Genomic DNA, 25,849 nt, shown 5'->3' with positions numbered 1-25,849 from the left:
CAGAGCAACGGGAGCTCACCCTGTTGCATGGATTCGAACTGCCGACCTTCCGACCGGCAAGCCCAAGAGGCTCAGTGGTTTAGACCACAGCGCCACCCAAATCAGCCCACTGGTCTGCCTAGCCCAATTCTGAGTTCCCTGCTCCAGCGGCCACTGTGGTGTGGCAAAGCCACCTGCCCAGAACCAGTGCTGATATAGCCTGACTTTGCTGTTCCCTGCTTCATCACCACAGCCACTGTGCCCCACCCCCCCAGCTTCATTCAGGTAACTCTGGTATGTGGAAAGTGACTTTGCCCTAGGACACTAGCTGCTATTGGCAAACAACAACTTTGTCCATGCTCAGACCTGTTCCTTGAGATCCTATTACAACAGAGATGTTGTGGGTTGACCCTATGCATGCAAGCACACATTCTGCTGCTTATCTGGACCCGCCTTGTGGTGTATTGGGAAAATGTATCTATTTGTTGCATTCATTGTTGTTGTTGCTTATTAAATTTGTAGACCGCCCTTCTTCTGAAGAACACAGGGCAGTTCACAACTGGCAGACCCTCCAGACAGACTCCCAGTATTCCGGATTATTGGTCATGCTGGCTGGAACTGATGGGAAATAGCTGAAGGGCCACCGGTTCCCCATGCCTATTCTACAAGATGACAACAACAAACAAACCTATGGTCACATGAAGCATCCTCAATAAGTCCAAACAATCCACATGAAATCCTTGTCTAGACTTTGTGAAAGGATTTTGTGGAACTGTAACAACTTTTCATGTGGATTGTTTGGACTTTATGAACAGACAGGTGGAATAGACACCATTACATGGATTGACCTTATGCATGAACTGACTAGAGAATGATCTGATCCACTGGGTCTTCTGCTTTGTTCATTTGTTGAACTTTATGAGTTACTTCTGTTGAAATTTACAATTGGATACAATGAATAGTATACCTTATTTATCTAAGAACACAGCTGGTTATGTCTTGTGTGTTTATTGTGAATATTCTACAAGATGTTCAGACATGAGGCATGAGAGGCTGAAAGCAGTTTTCTTCCTTGATGTGTCCTTCATACTCTTGTATCTTCCTCTGAATTATGATGTCCTGTGTGAGGATGGGTGAAGCTGTCAATATCTGTTTCTAGCAATCTTTCATTTGTCCAGTCCAAAGTTATATTCTCCACATTTACGCACCCTTTTGTGATTATTATTATTTTGTGATTTTCCAAAAGAAAATTCAGCATTCTCCTAATTTCTTATTCAATTTGCCTAATGTGCCCAAAATATTTTTCAAAGGGATTTATTCTAATATGCTATTTTCAGTAACATACAAATTTTTAATACCTGGGATATGCATTTTTATATACAGTTCTCAGCTGGAGAAGTGCATTGTTACATATGGAGAAGTGGGAATTCTAAAAGATGGTTGCCTTTCAATTTATTCATTACCTCTGATAGTGCAAGTCTAAGGCTGCGGTCCTACTTTGCCTGGGAAGTTGTTCCAGAGACCACAGGATTCTCTCGTGTTACAGAGAGGGGAAGGAACATTCAGAGAAGGAGATCTGACCGAATGTGCCCCTTCTCTGAGGCTCCCGAATGTTCTGCAGGCAGTGCCCCACTGAAATCAGAGCTAAGATGTTCAGCGAAATGAGCAGCTACTAGCCATGATGCCTCTGTTTTACTGCCAGAGGCAACAGGCTTCTATATGTAAGTGCTGAGAATCCTACTTTGATGCAACTATACACTATTTACTAGGAATCCCAGAGGCATCTGACTGAGCACTCTGAGAACAGTATTTTGGACTAATTGGGACTTCTCCTAGATCCAGAAGGGTTCTTCTTATGTCCATAGAGAGACAGAGTGTGCAGATCATGTTCTTGCTCTTTCTCCTTGCTCCTCTGCCTGGCCGCTCACTTGGAGAGGATGATTGCACGGGTAGCAGTCACAAGGAAGAGAAGAAGAAGAAGAGTTTGGATTTGATACCCCGCTTTATCACTACCCAAAGGAGTCTCAAAGCAGCTAACATTCTCCTTTCCCTTCCTCCCCCACAACAAACACTCTGCGAGGTGAGTGGTGCTGAGAGACTTCAAAGAAGTGTGACTAGCCCAAGGTCACCCAGCAGCTGCGGGTGGAGGAGCGGGGAAGCGAACCCGGTTCATCAGATTATGAGTCTATCACTCTTAACCACTACACCACACTGACTCTCAGAGGAGAGGAGCAGGAGAGTAAGGAGGCTCCACAGAGATTAGTCCCTGAGGATTCAGTCCTCAAGAGGTGTTTAATGTTGCCAACCCTTGGTGCTGGCGCTTCTTTCAAAAAGTGCATTAGAAACAAATTCTAATCCCATTCTTTGTATTTTCATAGAATCATAGAAGGGACCCAAGGTTCATCTAGTCCAATGCAGGGGGCATCTGACTTGCCCATGTATAAGAAAATGCTGTTATCTCGAGAAGCTCGAGTCACTTCTGGCACCACAAGAGAGATGCTGTTCCTCATGATGGGTTTTGTGCTTTGCTGCAAATAGATATTCTTGTGGAAATCCCTCCCTCCCAGGGTTGCTGGTGTCCGTGTTTGTTTCAATCTACCGATGTGGCACACGAAGCAAATTGATTGCTTACATGGGAAACATTTCATTTGTGCTTACAGCTGGGAGGTTGGAATGTTCTGCTGTTTGTAGCGGTCAATTCACTTTCAAGTTTGGAGCCTCCCCTGCTTTGCTAAATGACTTGGGTTCACTTCTCCATCGCTTCCTGTCCTTTTGTTATGTCATGGAGAGCTTCTGTCTATTTGTGAGTCCACACTTCTGGTTAGAGCTCCAAAACACCTAGAATTCAAGGAGAAGTTTAGTCTGTTTTCTTTATACAATTTTTATTTGATTTTACAATTTAATCTTCAACACATTTATCATATTTTTAAAAAACAAAGCTCCCCACCACCACCCCGTGACCTCCCTCAACTTTCCCTTCTGGTTCTTTAACAATTTGCTAGGTAAAGGTAAAGAGACCCCTGACCATTAGGTCCAGTTGTGGCCGACTCTGGGGTTGCGGCGCTCATCTCGCTTTATTGGCCGAGGGAGCCGGCATACAGCTTGCGGGTCATGTGGCCATCATGACTAAGCCGCTTCTGGCGAACCAGCGCACGGAAACGCCGTTTACCTTCCTGCCGGAGCGGTACCTATTTGTCTACTTGCACTTTGACATGCTTTCGAACTGCTAGATTGGCAGGAGCAGGGACAGAGCAACAGGAGCTCACCCCATCACAGGGATTCGAACCGCCGACCTTCTGATCGGCAAGTCCTAGGCTCTGTGGTTTAACCCACAGTGCCACCCGCTGCTTATTCCACAGCATTTGTATTTCTTATGGCTTTACTTCTGTGACAGATCCTCTCCTTACACCAAACATTCATTCTATGCCCTACTTGAGACACAGATGTATGCCAGCCCATGCCTTTAGAACTGGGGGTGAAGAAGGAGAAGGTACCGGTGGCAGGAGCTGGGACCGAGCAACGGAAGCTCACCCCGTGGTGGGGATTCGAACCGCCGGCCTTCTGATCGGCAAGTCCTAGGCTCTGTGGTTTAACCCACAGCGGCACCCGCATCCCTAACAATTTGCTACTTCTGCTTACTTTTTCTATCTTACTTTTCGTCTTTTAGTTAAGTGCTCTTATATTCGTATCATTCTTAAACCAGATTTTCTTCAAATTACATCTTACATTTCATTAATTTCCATATTGTTATCTCTTAACCTTTACACTTGTTTTCTTAGTTGTATGTTTTTACTCGAACCCTGCTAGTAAGTCCATTTCCTTCCAGTATTTCTGTAAATTCAGCATGCATGGTTCCCAGTCTTTTAAAAGTTTTTATTGTCATTGTCTCTGAGTATTCCCGTCAGTTTTGCCATTTCTGCGTATTCCATAAGTTTGACTTTAGTTTAGTCTGTTTTCATGGCTTCTTCCCAACTATTAAATTCCACATTATATTTGAGCTTTCGCGTGATGTCAAAGCAACTTCTGGAACTTCCTTGGATAATTTTAAACAGAGGTTTAAAATCCATCTGCCAGAGATTCTTTAGCTGTGGTCGCTGCATTGCAGGAGGTGGGACTAGATTACTGTGGGGTACCTTCCAGCTCTATAGCACAGGTGGCCCTGTGGTCTAAACCACTGAGGCTCTTGGGCTTGCTGATCAGAAGGCTGGTGGTTTGAATCCCCGTGATGGAATGAGCTCCCATTGCTCAGTCCCTGCTCCTGCCAACCTAGCAATTAGAAAGCACACCAGTGCAAGTAGATAAATAGGTACCGCTGTGGTGGGAAGGTAAACGGCATTTCCGTGTGCTCTGATTTCCGTCACAGTGTTCTATTGTGCCAAAAGTGATCTAGTCCTGATGGCCACATGACCCGGAAAGCTGTTTCGGACAAATGTCAGCTCCCTCGGTCTGAAGCGAGATGTGCGCCGCAACCCCATAGTCGCCTTTGATTGGCCTTAACTGTCTTTTACCTTTTACCTTTATAGGTCTTTTACCTTTTACCTTTATAGCACAAGTTTAGTGCTCATTTCCATGTTATTTGCTTCCAGGAAACAGCTCTTTGCAAATAATACAGAAATGAGTGCTTAATATGCATTATCTTCAACTATAGTTTCAGAAGTGGTGTTTACGTTGTGTGAAAGCTCAAATATAATGTGGAAATTAACAGTTAGGGGGATGCCAGTGGAATTGAATAAATGCCATGTGAATACAGCCCTAGAGAGCACATGATAACTCACTCATCATTGCACTATGGAAATGAAAAGAGACCCTGGTGCATTTAACCATAGCACATCCCAGCTCTAGAGCCTGGGACCTCTTCCAGCTAACACAATTTCATTTTCTCCATAACCAACTCCCCAGTGTGCTTTTACCTGAAACTATTCCTAACTCCTTCCCCCCACAAACAGATGGCACAGCAGATAAAATGAAACATGCCGAAATAATGTTTTGCTACCTGTCTTGGTGAAGCAGGGGAAACTGCAAAATTTAACCAAGGGGAAAGGGAGGTTCACTGCTGTTGGGAGTGCAGCTATTATTACCAGCTCCAGGGATGGGGGGGGGGGGAGTCAATTTCATTTTGCCCATAAAGGCGCACCTACCTGGTTTGCAATTTCCAAAACGGTATGAGAACAGGAACGCAGCCATCCTTCGAAATGAATTTTGTGATGCAGTTCTGCAGACAAATAATGCATACCAAGAACTGCATATATTAGAATAAAATGTATATAGGAATTCATATACTCATGAAAATAACATTTAAAAATGGACTATATTAGGGGAAACAGGATAGGCTATAGAAAGAAACAGCCACCCACAGCTGATGTCACTGGGTGAAAGTTTGTCTGTCTCTGCTTCCTATGCCACCTGTAAAAGGCCTCTGTAAATAAGGTAAAGGCAAAGGGACCCCTGACCATTAGGTCCAGTCATGACCGACTCTGGGGTTGCGGCGCTCATCTCGCTCTGTAGGCCGAGGGAGCCGGCGTACAGCTTCCAGGTCATGTGGGCAGCATGACTAAGCTGCTTCTGGCAAACCAGAGCAGCACACGGAAACACCGTTTACCTTCCCGCTGGAGCAGTACCTATTTATCTACTCGCACTTTGACGTGCTTTTGAACTGCTAGGTTGGCAGGAGCAGGGATTGAGCAACAGGAGCTCACCCCGCTGCGGGGATTCGAACCTCCAACCTTCTGATTGGCAAGTCCTAGGCTCTGTGGTTTAACCCACAGCGCCACCTGTGTCCCTGTCTCTGTCTCTGCTTCCTATGCCACCTGTAAAAGGTCTCTGTAAATATCCCCCTGGAAATTTACAATGCGCAATTGACTGCTTGCTCTTCCTGCTCTGTTCTTGTTTGGTTGTTTGTAATTTAGAGCATTTGTACCTCAATCTTCAGCCCTAAAGGCTGCCAGAGCAACTTGCAGATAATCAAAACAAGACAGTCCCTACCCACACATGGCGTAATGGTTGGAGCATTGGACCATCATGACCTTGGAGACCAGGGTTCGAATCCCCACTCAGCCGTGAAGCTCATTGGGTGACCTTGCGCCAGTTGCCATCTGTCAGCCTAGCCTACCTCACAGGGTTGCTGTGAGGGTGAAATGGGGAGGGGTAGAACCACATACACCACCTTGAGCTCCTTGAGAAAATAAAAGGTGGTATATAAATGTACTAAATAAATAAGATTGTGGACTGCATCCTCGTTAGTAGAAGTGCTACTGTACTGAATAGATCACCTTCAGCAATATCAGAGAAGGATCTTACAAGGAGTTCCCTCTTGTGTTGATATAGAATCTTAAAGCCATTGGTTCCAGTTCTACCTTCCAGAGCAGGAGAAAACAAATATGTTCCCTCTTCCATGTGACAGCCTTTAAGATAGCTATCATATCTCCTCTCAGTCTCCTCTTTTCCAGGCTAAACATACACAGCTCCTTCAAGCACATCTCTTAAGACTTAGTTTCCAGTCCCTTGATCATCTTGGTTGCCCTCCTCTGCACACATTCCAGCTTGTCAATATCCTTCTTAAACTGAGGTTCCCAGAGTTGGATACAGTATTCCAGATGTAGTCTCACCAAGGCAGAAAAGAGTGGTACCATTGCTTCCCTTGATCTGGACACTATACTTGTGTTGATGCAGCTTAGAACAGCATTAGCTTGTTTTGGTGCTTCATCACACTGTTGACTCATGTAAAGCTTGTGGTCCACCAAGATCCCTAGATCCTTTTCACATGTACTACTAGTACTACTATTAGAAGAGTGACTAGTGGGGTGCCACAGGGTTCTGTCTTGGGCCCGGTCTTATTCAACATCTTTATCAACAACTTGGATGATGGACTCAAGGGCATCCTGATCAAATTTGCAGATGACACCAAACTGGGAGGGGTGGCTAACACCCCAGAGGACAGGATCACACTTCAAAACGACCTTGACAGATTAGAGAACTGGGCCAAAACAAACAAGATGAATTTTAACAAGGAGAAATGTAAAGTATTGCACTTGGGCAAAAAAAAAATGAGAGGCACAAATACAAGATTGGGGACACCTGGCTTGAGAGCAGTACATGTGAAAGGGATCTAGGAGTCTTGGTTGACCACAAACTTGACATGAGCCAACAGTGTGACGCGGCAGCTAAAAAACCCAATGCAATTCTGGGCTGCATCAATAGGAGTATAGCATCTAGATCAAGGGAAGTAATAGTGCCACTGTATTCTGCTCTGGTCAGACCTCACCTGGAGTACTGTGTCCAGTTCTGGGCATCACAGTTCAAGAAAGACACTGACAAACTGGAACGTGTCCAGAGGAGGGCAACCAAAATGGTCCAAGGCCTGGAAACGATGCCTTATGAGGAACGGCTAAGGGAGCTGGGCATGTTTAGCCTGGAGAAGAGGAGGTTAAGGGGTGATATGATAGCCATGTTCAAATATATAAAAGGATGTCACATAGAGGAGGGAGAAAGGTTGTTTTCTGCTGCTCCAGAGAAGCGGACACGGAGCAATGGATCCAAACTACAAGAAAAAAAGGGACTTCCGGTTGGCGCCGGCGCTAATGGCGGCTCGCTCTCCGTTCTCCGGAGAGAGAGCTGCTCCGCGAGTTCGGGTCTGACCGCTACGGCGAAGCGGGGACCCCTAAAATCACAGGCGCGGAAGCCTGTGAGCAAGGAGACTCGGTGGGCATCGTTTGCGCCCCCTTTTACTGCGAAAGAGCCTTTTTAAAGGCTCCGGAGGAGCATCGGGGGAGCGCAGAGCTGAGAGTCGCTACCCAGCTCGTGGAGTGAAGCCGCATCGCCATTAGCGGAGAGCGCCGACTTCTTCCTGTTATTTGGACTGAAAGAGATTCCCGTCAGTAGGATTGGCAACCCTTTCGGGACTTTAAATTTAATTTCTTCAAAATTTGGCCGAAAGTGGGGTTGGTTAACAAAGGAAGTCTGCCTTCCCCAGATTGCATGACTGCTAAAGCAACGGACTTGGTAAGCTGCAATTGACATCTTTTAAGGGAAATTTTTTAAAAAAGGATTAACCCCCCCCAGCATTGACTTAAGTCCTCCCCCCTAGGGAGCAGGAACGGGGGGGGGGGTGAAGAAGAAAGGAAACCTGCAGGGAAATTTTTTAAGGGACAATCTACTGCAGACTCTGTCTCTGGGAGCGGACTGCCTGAGTGATACACTTTGACAGGGAGCTGTCAAAGACATTGCAAAGAGGAGACTTTATTTGATACAATTTATTGAGACTTTGTAAAAATTATACGGTTGCAACTAAAAAGACTGAGAGAAGTTTTTAGTAACTTTTCCCTCTGAGGGCTTTTGGATTCATTGTTTCCTTGCTATACTGAAGATTTCAGCTCCCTCTAGAGGGCTGGAAGTAACAGTTGCAACACGATTGTTAGTCACTGGTTTTTTTCATTCAAACCAGTTCCTGTGAGAACGACCTTGGGACATGAGCGGCCCTGGAGATGAAATAGCAACAAGATCCAAGTCCAAGGCAGCACATAAGAAAAGGGGCTCCTTATCAGGACTATTGCCAACAGGCCCAGGTGGACAGGAAAAGGGAATAAGTGCATTCATGGAGTCAGTGACGCAGGCATTATTGAAGATAAATGAATCTTTAGAAAGATTGAACAAACAGAGTACAGAAAATACTAAGCAACTGGCAGATCTAACGGCAAAATTGGATTTAAACACGAAGAGCGTAACGTCTAATACACAGATTATACAACAGTTGGTAGAGGAGAACGCCACAATAAGGAAAATTGCAGAAGAGGCTAAATCTACTGCGGAATCTACACAGGAAAATTTAGTTCCTGTTTGTAGGAGGCTTGACCAGCATGAGGCGACCCTTTCTTTATGGGACATGCAGCGTAAGGAGAAGAACTTAAGACTTAGGTTGGTTCCTGAGAGTGAGGGGGACAACCTAGTGGACTTTCTCACAAAAGAAATTTCAGACTTCTGGCAGGAAAACCTAGAGGGAACAGAATTTGAGATTACAACCGCCTTCAGATTGGGTAGAAGGCAAGGCAGGAAGATTCCAAGGGACTGCCTGATTACATTGAGGTCGAAAGAGGAGAGAGACAAGATACTTAGTTTGCATTACCAGAAAACGCTTCAGATTCAAAACGTCTCTGTGCAAATCTACAGGGATATCCCAAAATATATTTTGGAGGTGAGAACTCAGTTTAAGACTTTGGTGGACCTGCTGAAGAAGAACAACATACCTTTCAGGTGGGAGTTTCCACAGGGTTTGTCCTTCAACTTCAGAGGAAAGAAAGTCAAGATAAAAACTGTACAAGATAAAGAACAGTTCCTACATAAACACGGAGAAGACCTGGTGAAAGGGGTCCTCAACTCAACTGCAGATACAGACTTGGGGAATTTGACATTTGGACTCAAATCACCAACGGACGAAGAACAGCTGCAGGGGGCAGTTGGAGGTAACTAACTAACAATGTCTCTGAGAATTTTAACTTGGAACTGTAATGGACTGAACCTTCCCAGAAAAAGGCGTGAGGTTTTTCACATTTTGAAGAAAGAACAATTGGATCTGATTTGTTTACAAGAAACCCACGTGACAAGAGCACACAGAAGATTACTTATAAATAAAAGATTGGGACAAGAATTTATTTCATCAGATAAAGTTAAGAAAAGAGGAGTGGTGATATACGCAAAAGAAAAATTGGCTCCAAGACAGATTTTTAAAGATGAACAGGGCAGAATCTTGGCAATTGAGATACAGATTCAAGGAGAAAAAATTTTGATATTTGGAATTTATGCACCAAATGAAGGGAAGGCAGAATTTTATAAGAAATTACATGAGACACTAACAAATTATCTGGATTATAAGGTGATTTTATTAGGCGATATGAACGGGGTTGTCTCTACAAATATGGACAAAGCACAAAGACAGGTGATCTCCAAGGACGGGAGACTACCTAAGACTTTTTTTGAAATGACTGACAACTTGGACCTGATCGACATTTGGAGAATAAGAAACCCCCTCGAGAGGGAGGGAACATTCTTTTCAGAATCACAGATGACCTGGACAAGAATAGATCAAATATGGATTACTAGTGGGATGGCTCCTAAGATAAAGAAAGTGGAAATCTGCCCAAAGACATGCTCCGACCACAATGCAGTAAAGATGGAAATGAAAATAGCAACAGCTGGCTCTTTCAGATGGAGAATGAATGACACCCTATTTAAAGATCCAGAGGTGTACCAAAAGGCCCAAAAGACTTTGAAGGACTATTTTGAGATAAATCTAAGGACAGAAGTGGAGAAACGAGTGATCTGGGACGCAAGCAAGGCCGTGATGAGGGGTTTCCTGATACAGCAGAATTCCTTGAAAAGGAGGAAACAACAGGAGAAGAAAGATAAAATTCTGGAAAAGATAAAAGACAGTGAAAAGAAACTGAGATCCAACCCAAAGTCACATGAGATCTTGAGACAAATCAAATTGTATCAGAAGCAATATATGGAATTGATGAACCAGGAGATTGAATGGAAAATTAAACGAATGAGACAAAAGACATTTGAATCGGCAGATAAATGTGGGAAACTCCTGTCATGGCAACTGAAGAAGAGACTGAAATTGAACACAGTTACAAGTTTGGAGGTAGATGGAAAGAATATTTCGAAACCAAATGAGATCAGCAACTGCTTTCAGAGCTATTTCAGAAGATTGTATGCACAAGGGCCGGAAAATGAAAGAGACATTGAAGAATTTCTTAAGAAATATGGATTACAAAAAATTTCGCAACAAAGTATAGCGTTTCTAAATGAGAAAATGACTGAACAAGAAATCGAGGGTGCCATTCAAAACATGCAACTGGGGAAATCTCCAGGGCCAGATGGACTAACCTCCAGATATTACAAAGCCTTGAAAGACTGGATAATTCAGCCACTTAAGGAGGTTTGCAACGAGATATTAGAGGGGAAAAGGGCACCTGAGACGTGGAAAGAAGCCTTCATCACACTTATACCAAAGACTGAGGTCGATAAAAAACAGATCAAGAACTACCGCCCTATATCACTACTTAATGTGGATTACAAAATTTTTGCAGACATTTTGGCAAAAAGACTAAAGAAGGTGCTGGTGGAGGAGATTCATAGAGACCAGGCAGGCTTTCTCCCGGGTAGGCATATATCTACTAATGTAAGGAATATAATTGACATTATAGAAATGCTGACAGTGAACATTAATACGAAGGCAGTTCTAATTTTTGTGGACGCGGAGAAAGCCTTTGACAATATATCTTGGAAATTTATGAAAAAGAATCTCCATGGGATGGGGGTAGGTCAAAGGTTTGAAAATGGTATAAGTGCAATTTATTCTGAGCAAAAGGCGAAGTTAATTGTAAATAATGTGGTTATGGATGAACTACCTATAGAAAAAGGGACACGTCAGGGGTGCCCAATATCCCCATTACTTTTTATATCGGTCCTGGAGGTCCTGTTAAATATGATTAGGGGAGATCAGCTGGTAAAAGGGATTCAGGTCGGAGCCAGACATTACAAATTAAAGGCTTTTGCAGATGACTTAGTACTGACCTTGCAAGAGCCAGACACTAGTACCAAAAGAGCCTTGGAATTAATTCAAGTATTTGGCCAGGTCGCAGGATTTAAGTTGAATAAACAAAAAACTAAGGTATTGGAAAAGAACTTAACAAATGTTGAAAGGGAAAGATTCCAAGAGGAAACTGGGTTAGTGGTGGCAAAGAGTGTAAAATACCTGGGGATTAACATGACATCTAAGAATGTGAACTTATTTAAGGACAATTATGACAAGTGCTGGACTGAGATAAAGAAAGATTTAGAAATATGGTCAAACCTGAAGCTTTCCTTGTTAGGTCGAATTGCTGTGATCAAAATGAATGTATTGCCTAGAATGTTATTTCAGACATTACAAATTGTTGATAAACTGGACTGTTTCAAGAAGTGGCAGAAAGACATATCTAAATTTGTCTGGCAGGGCAAAAAGCCCAGAATTAAGTTTAAGATACTTACCGACTCTAAAGAAAGAGGGGGGTTTGCCCTGCCGGACTTAAGACTTTACTATGAATCGGCAGCTTTCTGCTGGTTAAAAGATTGGCTACTTCTTGAAAATGCAGACATTCTAGATTTGGAAGGATTTGACAATAATTTTGGTTGGCATGCATATATCTGGTATGACAAGGTTAAAGTGTATAAGGGTTTCAAAAATCATATTGTCAGGAAAGCACTATATAATGTATGGATACGGTATAAAGATTTACTGGAAAACAGAACTCCCAGGTGGCTTTCACCTATGGAGGCTAAGGAAGTAAAGAAACTTAATATGACAACCAATTGGCCGAAATACTCTGAGATCTTAGAACAAGAAGGTGGTGAATTTAAATTACAAAGTTATGAGAAAATAAAGTCCAAGGTACGAGATTGGCTCCATTATTTTCAAATAATGGAGGCTTTCAAACAAGACAGGAAAATTGGTTTCCAGGTGGAGAAATCGAAATTGGAAACAGAATTGTTAGAATCCAATACTAAGAATTTATCAAGAATGTACAACTTGCTGTTGAAGTGGAATACAATAGATGAGACAGTGAAGTCTGCTATGGTTAAATGGGCACAGGACATAGGTCATGACATTATGTTTGCTGACTGGGAGCAGTTATGGACCACAGGTATTAAATTCACGGCATGTAATGCCTTACGAGAAAACATTATGAAAATGATCTATAGGTGGTACATGACCCCAGTCAAGCTTGCGAAGATTTATCATTTGCCCAATAATAAATGCTGGAAATGTAAAGAGACTGAGGGTACCTTTTTCCACCTCTGGTGGACCTGCCCAAAGATTAAGGCCTTCTGGGAAATGATTTATAATGAAATTAAGAAAGTGCTTAAGTGCACCTTTAACAAGAAACCAGAGGCATTTCTCTTGGGTATGGTCGGCCAGTTGGTGCCGAAGAAGGATAAGAATTTCTTTTTGTACGCTACTACGGCAGCAAGGATCCTTCTAGCAAAGTATTGGAAGACACAAGAGCTACCCACGCTGGAGGAATGGCAGGCGAAAGTGATTGACTTTATGGGACTGGCAGAAATGACCGGCAGAATCCGCGACCAAGAGAAAGAGACTGTGGAAGAAGATTGGAAGAAATTTAAGATGTATCTTAAGAATTATTATAAAACTGAGGAGTGTTAAAATGCTGAGGGAAAAGAAGACGTAGAATTGCAGCGATAATTGGGTTTAAAATTAAGGGTGGAATAGAGAAAGAGGATAAATTTATATTTAATTGGGCAAGATAGGTTGCTGAATAATGGTACTAAATTAAGGATGCAAAAAGGGAAAGGTATGGGGAAGTCCGGGAAAAGAGGGTTATGAAAATAAGGTTATGAAAACATGAGTTTTTTTGTTTGTCTGTTTCTTTTGTTGTTTTTTGTTTCTGTTAAAAAATTGGAAATTAATAAAAATCTTTTATAAACAAAAAAAAAAAAAAAACTACAAGAAAAAAAGATTCCACCTAAACATTAGGAAGAACTTCCTGACAGTAAGAGCTGTTTGACAGTGGAATTTGCTGCCAAGGAGTGTGGTGGAGTCTCCTTCTTTGGAGGTCTTTAAGCAGAGGCTTGACAACCATATGTCAGGAGTGCTCTGATGGTGTTTCCTGCTTGGCAGGGGGTTGGACTCGATGGCCCTTGTGGTCTCTTCCAACTCTATGATTCTATGATTCTAGTAAGCCAGGTGTCCCCCATCCTATATTTGTGCATCTGGTTCTTCCTGCTTAAGTATAAATCCTTACATTTGTCCCTGTTGAAATTCAGTTTGTTAGGTTAAGGTCATTTTGAATTCTGATTCTGTCTTCTGTGGCATTAGCTACCCCTCCCAGCTTGGTGTCATGACAGAAGCACAGTATAGTTTTGGCTGGTCAGGAACTCTGCCACTATCCACAAGAACCTAGGATCTCTTTGGTGGCAGTTCACCACCTACACCGCCAACAGTGCCCAAACTGGGGAAAGAGGAATTGTCTAAAGCCCTTAGCATTTTTGATCTCCCTATTCAAGATCTCTCAGCTGTGGTAAGCCTTGCAGTATTCTGGAACCTGGGGAAACATTAATCATAGCTGGGAGTTAAAGAAATTACTCATGTCATGCAGGCCTTGCCTTCTTCCGATGGAGAACAGAAAATGAGCAGCTCAACAATAGGGTGAAATAAATGTTTGCTAACCTCGGTGATTGCTTGGGCTAAAAATAAGCCACCGGCACAGGGATCAGCCAGGTTCCACAGCATCTTATGAGCAATAAAAGTGGTAAATTGCTTACATCCAGCTGTGGCTTTGCGTTTCTTTCAATGAAAATTGGATTCTGGTCTTGGCAGGGTGAGACCCAAATCAGCAGCCAGTTAGCTTGCAAAAGGCAACATGTAAAGGTTGTTTATTGGATTTATTGCACACTTTCATGCTCCACCTTTCCTCTGCCATGGCGCTGCAGGTGTGGACCAGCTTGACTATTATGCAGAACACAGTGACTTCATTGGATGCAGATATCAGACCCTCCAGGTGTCCCCATTTCCCAGTGACAGTCCCAGATTTATAGAAGCTGTCCCAGTTTCTGAATTGATCCTGGAATGTCTTGCTTTTCCTTAAAGGTAAAAGTAAAGAGACCCCTGACAGTTAAGTCCAGTCAGCGCTCATCTTGCTTTACAGGCCAAGGGAGACGCTCCGTGGACAGTTTTCTGGGTCATGTGGCCAGCATGACTAAGCCGCTTCTGGCACAATGGAACACCAACACCAGAGCAGCATACGGAAACACAATTTAACTTCCCACCAGAGCATTACCTATTTATCTACTTGCACTTTTAGGCGTGCTTTCAAACTGCTAGGTTGGCAGGAGCTGGGACCCAGCAACAGGAGCGCACCTCGTTGTGGGGATTCAAACTGCTGACCTTTTGATCAGCAAGTCCAAGGCTCAGCGGTTTAGACCACAGCGTCACCCGCACCCCTTAGGGTGTCCCTATTTTCATCAGAGAAATGTTGGAGGGTGACCCCCCCGAGCCAAGGAGGTAACTAACTATGCAACCTTTAGAAGACATCTGAAGGAAGCCCTGTATAGGGAAGCTTTTTTAATGTTTAATGTTTTATTATGTTTTTATATATGCCGGAAGCTGCCCAGAGTGACTGGAGCAACCCAGTCAGATGGGTGGGGTATTATTATTATTATTATTATTATTATTATTATTATTATTACTATTATTAAATATGACATCCCTGTTTTCATTGGAGAAATGCTGGAGCAGTGCAACAAAGCAGCAGCCCATTCCCTCCAATATTTAACATCTGATGGTATATTGCCATTGACCGTGGATATTCTACTTTGGATTTATCAGCAGCTATGAGCCACAAGGGACGTGGGTGGTGCTGTGAGTTAAACCACTGTGCCGCTTGGGCTTGCCGATCAAAAGGTTGGCGGTTCGAATCCCTGTGACAGGGTGAGCTCCCGTTGCTCTGTCCCAGATCCTGCCAACCTAGCAGTTCAAAAGCATGCAGTGCAAGTAGATAAATAGGTACCGCTCTGGTGGGAAGGTAAACAGCATTTCCATGCACTGCTCTGGTTTCGCCCGAAGCAGTTTAGTAATGCTGGCCACATGACTCGGGAAAACTGTCTGCGGAAGCAGACAAACTCCGGCTCCCTTGGCTTTCAAAGCAAGATGAGTGCTGCAACCCTAGAGTCATTTGTGACTGGACTTAATTGTCAGGGGTCCCTTTACCTATGAGCCACAAATAACTTGCAGAAAGGGAAAAGCCCAAGCTGCTGGGCTGTGGAAGTTCATGCTTGAGAACTGTGTGTGTGTGTACGAAATAAATAAATAACATGCCTTATCTCTCTGCTCCGCTCACTTTTTCAAACACTTTATTGTAAGCGAGCATGTCTTTGCTCATGACTCACAGTTGCCCTTTATTTCTGAAGCAGCATATCATTATTTTGGTACTCTCCGAATCTGACTTCATTGATTTTTGTGCTAGCGGGAGAGCGAGGGAGAAAGAGTGAGAAATATTCTGTTCTGTGGGACAATATTTCATAAGCAGAACAGAGAGGGGGACGGCTTTTCTTCTTTCTTTCTAAAGGTTCTATTATTATTTTTCCACCGGCAAACAAATCCCAGCTTCGTAGCTGGAAACCTAATGCAACACAGTGCCTGACAAATATATTATGAAGCCTTGCATATTTTCTAAGCAAGACAGCAAATTCTTTCTCTCGCTCTCCTGTTTTTGAGCCATGGTCTCGTTCCATGGGGTGTTTTGTTTTGCTGCGGCATTGCCCCTGATGATGATGATGATTTGGGAAAGGATTTGGTAACAGAAGCAGGCAAGTGTAACCAAAATAGTGAGGCTGGGTTATATTTTTTTGCTGAAGAATAACACTGGGAAGATTGATCAGCAGTCAGGTCAGTAAACAGGTTTGCTCTTTGTCGCTTGTAATGTATGGTGGTGTTCTTAATGCAAACGATACTGTGTGTTTCTCGTTTCGTTCTCTGGTTCTTGTCATGTGTTGGTGGAATTTGCAAGGCTTGCACATTTGATCTCACTAATGCTTGGTGACTGGGCCAAACCACACACACAGGGCATCTACCATGTATCTATCCCTTTTGGTGTGATTTTTAAGGGTTTAATACTTATCATTAGGTAAAGGTAAAGGGACCCCTGACGATTAGGTCCAGTCGTGGCCGACTCTGGGGTTGCGGAGCTCATCTTGCTTTATTGGCCGAGGGAGCTGGCGTACAGGTTCCGGGTCATGTGGCCAACATGACCAAGCCACTTCTGGCGAACCAGAGCAGCGCACGGAAACGCCGTTTACCTTCCCACTGGAGTGGTACCTATTATCTACTTGCACTTTGACGTGCTTTCAAACTGCTAGGTTGGCAGGAGCTGGGACTGAGCAACGGGAGCTCACCCCATTGCGGGGATTCGAACTGCCAACCTTCTGATTGGCAAGTCCTAGGCTCTGTGGTTTAACCCACAGTGCCTCCCGCGTCCCCAATACTTATCATTAGAGGCTTTCAAACAAAGGTCAGGTATACTTGAGCTGTGGTTCTTGCATGGCAGAGGGTTGGACTAGATACTCTTGTGGTCCCTTCTAACTCTACAATTCTATTGACGTTTTAAAGCATGGGTCTTCAAGCATAGGTCAGATGCACAGGGGGCCACAAGGCCACACCAGGTGAGTCGCAGATTTGCCATGTTAGATTACAGCTTAGGTGGATCAGATCACCACTCAGCTGAACCTTTGCACAAGGCAGGTAAGTTTTCCATTTGCTCACCCCATGCCCATGAAATGCAAAGCTGCACAATATGTGAAGGAGACGCATTCAATATTCAATCAGGTGATCTGATCCATCTTCAGCAGGCTTTTCCTGGCCGTAAAGCCCATTTTTAGACAGAATTTATCAGCTTTGGCAAATGAAAACCGTTACGTCTGCATTGATGGCTCATCATCATCATTATTATTAAAGAACTTTGCATTTTTAAAGTTTGCATTTTAGAACTTTACTTTTCTAAGTAGCTAGGCCTTCTATGTGTTGGCACCACAAAGGTGGGATGGCCTCTCTTTGGAAGAAGGCAGACACCAACCCCTTTGACATTCTGGCACCAGGAATTAGCTGTGATTCCTGCATTGGAGGACTCTTGCAATTGCTTGCAACAATATGATTAGGATCAGACCTGACTTTTTGCCCTCACATTCATAGGACCCTGGTTTGCCTCTAGGCTGATTTTAATAGGTAACTTTAAATTAAATGAATTACTGCCACAGACTGATATTACTGAATGCACAAATACAAACGTACAACCAGTTAAAACAGTTATATCCTCAAGAAGGCAGAAAAAAAATTATACTGGTGTGTAATGAATTCAGATTTATTTATTCATTTATTGCTACCCTCTCAGGAATAAGGGAAGGAATGACCTTTAAATAAAACAATACCAAATTAACAGATCCTCCTTGGAGAGTTTTTAATAGGGCGAGAATTAGCCTCTCTCTACACTCACTGTGCAACTTAAATGCAGAATAACATGAGAATAGAATCATAGCTTTCAGAGTTGGAAGGGATCGCAAGGGTCATCTAGTCCAACCCACTGCAATATGCAGGAAACCTTTGCCCAACATGGGGCTCAAAACTACAATCCTGAGATTAAGAGTCTCATATTCTACCAGCTGAGCTATCCCAGATACTATTGTTCTATCTCTCATTAACTGGAAACTCGTCAAATCATCCTAATTATAAATTTATCCTTTACCTGCTCTCAATATTATTATTTTAAATACTTTTTTAATCCAGCCTTGGATAGTGTCCCTTCTTCTGCAGGATTCTGACTGTTGGATTACCGAGATGACAGCTAACTTCCTGCTTAGTGTGATGAAGAGGAAAGCGGCACCAACTTCTTCTTTAATACCACAGAAGTAGTCGATACGCCGCACAATCGAACTTGTTTATGTATTCCCTGTCACTCGATGTTTTAAATCCCTTGTTAATTTTGTTATCCTCATTTTTTCAAAGTATTCGCCCAGGACGACATCTACTTTTATCTCCCCATCCCCATTTTATGTTGCTATTTCTATGTATATTATGCTATGGCCACATGGCTAATGCAATAAAATCGATAATGAAATACTTTTTAAAAAAAACAAAAAAAAAAAAACCACAACGCAACAACCCTGTAACCTGCCCTGAGACCTTTGGATGTAAGCTTGTCTAAAAAAAATAAATTAAAATGTTTTTTTTTTAAATTCCAGTAGCACCTTAGAGATCAACTAAGTTTGTTTTGGGTATAAGCTTTTGTGTGCATGCATCCTTCTAAACAAAATGTTTCTTAACCTTTTTTCCCCCTTCTACATCTGTACAAATTTTATTCTGCCTCCTATATTTAATGTCTGTTTTATTGTAATTTTAATGAATATTTCATACCATTTTACATATGTAATGATTTCCCCCCCCCCATAAGCAGTATATAAATTTTGCTAAATAAATAAATGCCTGCAGTGTCACAGCTGTGAACAGCACCTTACAGAGTTATGGAGGCAAAAAGAGGCAGGTCCCTGCCCTAAGGATCTAAAATAGGGAAGGAGCAGTAACAGGGTAGGGGGACGTGAAAGGAGGTGGGCAGATGCCATTATGTGTGTATTTAAAGCTCTGTGACATCTGGAAATGAGGATCAGTGGGGGAGGCCAAAGGACACACCAATGATGGAGGACCTTTCTTAGCACAAGGGGCTGAATTCCATTCTGGAAAACCTTCCAAGGTCTAAATACCAGTGCAGGGCAAAGCTAAAGGCCAAAGGGGAAGGATGAATGCAAATTTTTACCTTCATGTAGTAGGATAGGCTCAACACATGTTTCTCTATCTTCTATCCAAGCAAGCAAGCAAGAAGCACCACCAGAGTTCAAGGACACATCCACAGACAGGCAAAACGACTTAAGGAGGGATGTGAAGCTAAGGCGGGGGTTTGGCCTGAGGAGCGAGAGAGTGGTTTGAGAGAGAACTTAAGGACCAGGTGGAGAGCCCTGTAGGACCACATTTGGCCCGCAGACCAAATGTGCCACTGTATTCTGCTCTGGTCAGACCTCACCTGGAGTCCAGTTCTGGGCACCACAGTTCAAGAAGGACACTGACAAACTGGAACGTGTCCAGAGGAGGGCAACCAAAATGGTCAAAGGCCTGGAAACGATGCCTTATGAGGAACGGCTAAGGGAGCTGGGCATGTTTAGCCTGGAGAAGAGGAGGTTAAGGGGTGATATGATAGCCATGTTCAAATATATAAAAGGATGTCACATAGAGGAGGGAGAAAGGTTGTTTTCTGCTGCTCCAGAGAAGCGGACACGGAGCAATGGTTCCAAACGACAAGAAAAAAGATTCCACCTAAACATTAGGAAGAACTTCCTGACAGTAAGAGCTGTTTCACAGTGGAATTTGCTGCCAAGGAGTGTGGTGGAGTCTCCTTCTTTGGAGGTTTTTAAGCAGAGGCTTGACAACCATATGTCAGGAGTGCTCTGATGGTGTTTCCTGCTTGGCAGGGGGTTGGACTCGATGGCCCTTGTGGTCTCTTCCAACTCTATGATTCTATGATTCTATGATTCTAGGCCTAAGGTTCCCCATCTTGAAGCTAAACTGGAAAAGGTGGGCTTTGAGGAGGGACTTGAAGGAAGAGAGGTAAGAGTGACCATTCTGGTAGGGGATTTCATGCATAGAAAACAGAAAAGGGCATGGACCTGGCAAGGGTGGCTGTGTGCAGCGCACAGTGTGGAGGGTGCCAGGGGGGCAATGGCCCTGGGCACATGATTTTTGAAGGGGCACAATCCAGGCGCCCTGAGCATGGCCTGGCCCAATGCTCCTCTCTGCTCACTAAGGGCCACAGGCAAACAGGTGGCTCATAACAGCCCCACTTTGCTCCTGTGGGGGTGGGAACACTCCCATGGTGAGAGCTAGGCTGGTTTCCCCTGTGCCCTCCATGCACCCCCTATCCTGGGGTGCACATTTAGTAGTAGCAGTAATTTATTATTTGTACCCTGCCCATCTGGCTGGGTTTCCCCAGCCACTCTGGGTGGCTTCCAACAAAGATTAAAAATACATTAAAATGTCACACATTAAAAACTTCCCTGAACAGGGCTTCCTTCAGATGTCTTCTAAATGTCAGGTAGTTGCTTATCTCTTTGACATCTGATGGGAGGGTGTTCCACAGGGCGGGCACCACTGCTGAGAAGGCCCTCTGCCTGGTTCCCTGTAGCTTAGCTTCTCGCAGTGAGGGAACCACCAGAAGGCCCTCGGCACTGGACCTCAGTATCCGGGCAGAACGATGGGGCTGGAGATGCTCCTTCAGGTATACTGGGACCAGGCCGTTTAGGGCTTTAAAGGTCAACCCCAACACTTTGAATTGTACAGGGAACCAATGTAGTTCTTTCAGGACCGGTGTTATTATGGGAGCCAATGTAGGTCTTTCAGGACTGGTGTTATATGGTCTCGGCGGCCACCCCCAGTCACCACGGGTACCAGCAACCGATGCTACATCACTGGCTGTGTGATTTTTCTGCTAATCAAATGTTTGAAGTGTGAGGACCTGGGATGAGCAACAAGAGACAGAGGATACCTTCAAGTTCTGCTGATGAGCTTCCAGAGGTGGTGTCTGGCTGCTGTCAGCAAATTGTATGCTGGGTGAGATGGGGTTTCCCTGCCAGGCTCAGGCAAGGAAGTCTAACTTATAGTTTAGAGCCGTGTTTCCCAAACTTGGGCCTCCAGATGTTTTTGGACTATAATCCCTGACCACTGGCCCTGCTAGCTAGGGATGATGAGAGTTACTATTATTATTATTTATTTAATTTCTATACTGCTTTATATTTCTAAGAAAAATCTCAGAGCAGTTTACATCAATAAAACATCAATAAAACAATCTGAAGAAAGTCAAATATAGAGTATACAGTCAATGCAACATTATTAACAGAAAAGTAAAATATTATCTTAAAGATTTCAAAATAAAACATTACTAAGGAGGCCGACCACAGAATACATACTTAACACAAGCAAAGTTAACAAAAAAAAATCTTAAACATTTTAAGAACAATAGCACCATTGCTAGGTGAAGTCAAATATAAAATGCACATTTAAAACAGCACAATTAATAAGAGAATAAAATAGTATCATAAGCATGACATGGCTCTTTGGCAGGCACAAAAAGATGGGGCAAAACAATCCAGTAAGGTTTGTTGTCAGGCATAGTGATGTTCCTCTGGTCTCACCTGGAGCCTCTTCAGTGGGGCTGGTGAGTCTGGGCCCCACCCCCTAGTCCAGGTGGAAAGGGCCTTGCAGGGAGCGGCCTTCACGACTCACAGCTAGGCAATGTCCAGCAACAGCTGGAGACTCAAGTCTGGGAAAGACTGGTTTAGAGGCTTTCCAGATCTAACACCAGCACAATCACCACTGGGACCACATAGGCTTTTGATAAATTTCTGCTGTGCATCTTTCCCCATCTGCTCAACCAACTCCTTCCTTTCTCACCTGCTCTTTAGGTGATGACCTGAAAACATCATGTCGGAGGTCCAGGGAACTGTCGACTTTTCTGTGGAGCTGCACAAATTCCATAATGTGGATCTCTTCCAGAGAGGGTGAGTCAATAGATTTCTGTATCCATGCATAAGAAAGTTGCAGGTGCTTTGAAGTTAATCAGATGTCCACGTTATGAGGGAAAGTCCCTCTTCTTACCAGTTGCTTCAGAGAAACAAGCCATGGGCATCATGCTCATGCCTGAGTTATGGACTTCTGGCTGACTATGGGAAAAGTTGAATTAGATCATCCTTTGCCAGCCTGGTGTCCTCCAGATATTTTGGACTACAACTCCCATCATCTCTGACCATTGACCATCCTGGCAGATGATGGAATTGTAGTCCAAAATATCTGGAAGGCACCAGATGATGAGTGGACCTTTTCAGTAGTGGCACCTCACCTGTGGAATCCTCTTCCTAGGAGACTTGTCTGAATTTTGTGGTGCTAAAGTGACTGTATAAAGGTAAAGGTAAAGGTACCCCTGCCCGTACGGGCCAGTCTTGACAGACTCTGGGGTTGTGCGCCCATCTCACTTAAGAGGCCAGGGGCCAGCGCTGTCCGGAGACACTTCCGGGTCACGTGGCCAGCGTGACATCGCTGCTCTGGCGAGCCAGAGCCGCACACAGAAACGCCGTTTACCTTCCCGCTGGTAAGCGGTCCCTATTTATCTACTTGCACCCGGAGGTGCTTTCGAACTGCTAGGTTGGCAGGCACTGGGACCGAGCAGCGGGAGCGCACCCCGCCGCAGGGATTCGAACCGCCGACCTTTCGATCAGCAAGCCCTAGGCGCTGAGGCTTTAACCCACAGTGCCACCTACGTCCCAAAGTGACTGTATACAAATGCATATACTGGGGTAAAGCATGTGTTTAAATGCAAATAATAGTGAAAATAACACACAAAAGGCATTATATAAGAGGAAATTTTGCAAAAATGTGCCTATCAGAAAGAATTGCATGCAAATAGATATGTATATATTAGGAAAATGCTTTTGAATGTTCATGAGGATTTGTTAAATGAAATAAAATCACAAACTGAGGTGGAAATGTGGAGAACTGAATTTAAGACTGGGGAAAATGAGAAACTCAAAAAACCTAAAACTGACAGATTTAAGCTCATCCCTAGTGTATATATAGCATTGCAGCCTTATGCAATTACTGCAATACAATATTTCAAAGGCTGAAATAGGAATCACCCCTTGTTTATGACCCTGTCCTGTTTAGAGGACATTCAGGGAGAAAAAATGCATGAAATAATTTGCATACTCAATCAGTGTTTACAACAATCAAAAGCAGACACTGGAAAATTAGGAGTGACATGTTTGAAATATATTGTCTTTTTGAAAGTAAGTAAGTAAGTAAGTAAGTAAGTATTTGTGTGTGTGTGTGTGGAGATATACTGAGACCTAAAGGTCAAGCATATATAATGCAATTTTTGAAAGAAATGCACATTTGAAGATTTCTTCTCCTCATTGAAATTCACCCCCATCACCTATGATTTAATCAGTGTAGACAGCTGAGTCTCTACCAAAATTAGTTTTAAGTTTCTGACATTCTTTAATAAACTTGGAAACTGAATTATCCAGATTTAGCAGAGATCAATTAATTGATTTGCCTGCTTATGCCAGGTCTTCATTCCCTCCAACTTATTCTTATGCCACTCAAAATAATTGACAAATTTGGTGTGTATATTTGTAAACATAAAAAGAGGTAGCAGAGTATGGAGGGCAGAAAAATGTAAAGCAGAGGCAACTGAGAGAAAGAGTGGGAGGTTCCAGCAATCATAGAATCATAGAACTGATTTAAATTTGTTTTGAATATTGTACTTCAGAGCATAATAATATACATAAGATCAGCTGGCTGAATCAGGCAAATGGCCCATCTCAGAGTGGCTGATAAGATGCCCATTAGAAGACCACAAGCAGGACCAGAATGGGGTCCTCCAGAGCCCTAGGAGAGTGACCAAATAAACTATCTATAGAATGAAAAAAAAACCACAAAGGCCTGAGAGAATTGCCACTGCATTTACGAACCAAGAAAGCTGCGTTATATCATGTTAGATCATTGGTCTGTCAAGCCCAGGCCTGGGGGAACTTTTCCAGCTTGAGGGACACCTTCCTTTCAGTGGCAGGTGGAACAACTAATCCAAATTGTACCTTTGCATGGTAGGATAGTTTCTACACAGATTCACACCTTCTCTATCCTTCATCCAGGCTAGTGAGAGTCATTATCAGAGTTCAGGGATGGATTCTAACCAAGCAAAAATACTCAAAGAGGTTCTGAACCAGGACCGGTGAGGGGCATTGTATGGGGAGAGAGGTTGTGGCATGAGAAGAGTCCAGCAGGCCAGGTAAAGAGGTTTAAATTTGGCCCACATGCCGGAGGCTCTCCATCCTTGATCTAGTCAAGCCATGCTCTCCAGATCTTTCAGACTACAACTGCCATCAGCCAGAGAGAGAGCCCGGCCAGTGGTCATGGAGAATAGGAATTGTAGTCCAAAACAACTCTCAAGCAACAGATCGAGGAAGGTTGTTTTGGACTTTGGTTGTCTACAGAGGCATTCCGGTGTCCCAGTCCAGGATCTCCTGAACCCTAAAGAGGATCTTGTAAATTTAAAGCAAAGCAGGATTGGGTCTTGGACATTCTGAATGCAAGGCAAAATGGTTATGGCTTTCCCCCATATATCAGTTAAAGTGGATTTGAAGGTTCCTGTTTGGCTCAAATATGGAAGAAATGCTGAAGTAAGGGAGAAAAGGATCATACTAGTAAAAAAAATTAAAAAATATCCTTGACACTGAAGGGTTTTTTTTTGGGGGGGGGGGAATGTCTTTTTTAATGGCTTTTTGTTCTGGAGTTGAAATGTGTAACACTTTAGAGGGGAAAACAGAGCACATTAATTACTAAAAGAGCTCGCTGCTAAGGCACTAGGTGATTAAATGCAAGTCAATCCTTTCATCAGTCTACATCCAATTTTGGTGTTCAATATATATCCATTAATCTGCGGGCAAGATGTATGTCTTTATTCCTTGGCAGTGCAATTGCATTCCACCCCACCACCCCCACCACCTCTGATAGCAAAAGCTCGCAAAAATGAATCATGTATTGTACTGTAGCATAATCATCTCTCTGTGCATAATGTATTTTATGATGATATCCACAAACAAGCAGGATGTTGGCTTCTAATAGAATTGGAAATGTAACCATAGCGGGAGATAGTTGCTGTCAGGCAACAAGAACAATAGTAATAACGTTGGGGACAGGAAATGCATACTCTTGAGATTATCATGCTCTGAGCATTTTACCAGTCAGCAAAAAAATATCTGCATGATACGATGCATGGTTTCTTTACCCCAAAAGGAGATGCTATGAAAAGGTGTACAATTCATGGTGAGCCGCCAAGCCAAGCATAGTGCCACCCCCTCCCCAGTCAAGAATAGCAACTGAGCAGGATTAAGAAAAAAACACACAATTTGAGATAGCAGAGATCATGCATCTAGCACTAATAATGTCAACATTGCATAAGAAAGCTTACAGTATCTACACAGCAGAGGATGGATAGGGAAGCTGTGGTCCTCCAGATACTCTTGGTCAACTCCTGCCATCATCCCTCACCATTGAAGAAGAAGAAGAAGAGTTTGGATTTGATATCCAGCCTTTCACTCCCTTTAAGGAGTCTCAAAGCGGCTAACATTCTCCTTTCCCTTCCTCCCCCACAACAAACACCCCGACGTGTGTGGGGCTGAGAGACTTCAAAGAAGTGTGACAGGCCCAAGGTCACCCAGCAGCTGC

The 25,849-nt window shown here is 43.5% G+C and overlaps 1 protein-coding gene and 1 long non-coding RNA gene across 3 annotated transcripts in view; one reads left to right on the top strand and one right to left on the bottom strand.

Annotated features, from left to right (window-relative positions):
- Window positions 1-25,849, top strand: part of FAM135B (family with sequence similarity 135 member B) — a 162,504-nt gene that overhangs the window by 41,660 nt on the left and 94,995 nt on the right. Inside the window, exon 2 of the mRNA XM_079984151.1 lies at window positions 22,030-22,125. Within this exon, the coding sequence (XP_079840277.1) occupies window positions 22,049-22,125 (77 nt within the window). The 5' untranslated portion in view covers window positions 22,030-22,048. The remainder of the gene's footprint in view (window positions 1-22,029; window positions 22,126-25,849) is intronic.
- LOC307220571 lies at window positions 1,256-25,696 on the bottom strand. Of its 2 annotated transcripts, none has more exons than XR_013840932.1 (4): window positions 25,593-25,696; window positions 22,019-22,141; window positions 5,118-5,191; window positions 1,256-2,817 (listed from the first exon to the last, which is right to left on the bottom strand). It is a non-coding gene; the product is annotated as an uncharacterized lncRNA (long non-coding RNA). The 2 variants fall into 2 exon arrangements; XR_013840933.1 differs by lacking the exon at window positions 25,593-25,696 and adding an exon at window positions 22,223-22,517.

This window comes from Podarcis cretensis, assembly GCF_951804945.1.
Source record: "Podarcis cretensis genome assembly, chromosome: 7".
NCBI classification, from domain to species: domain Eukaryota; kingdom Metazoa; phylum Chordata; class Lepidosauria; order Squamata; family Lacertidae; genus Podarcis; species Podarcis cretensis.
Note: the sequence above shows the minus strand (reverse complement) of the source record. Positions and strands in the feature narration are given on the sequence as shown.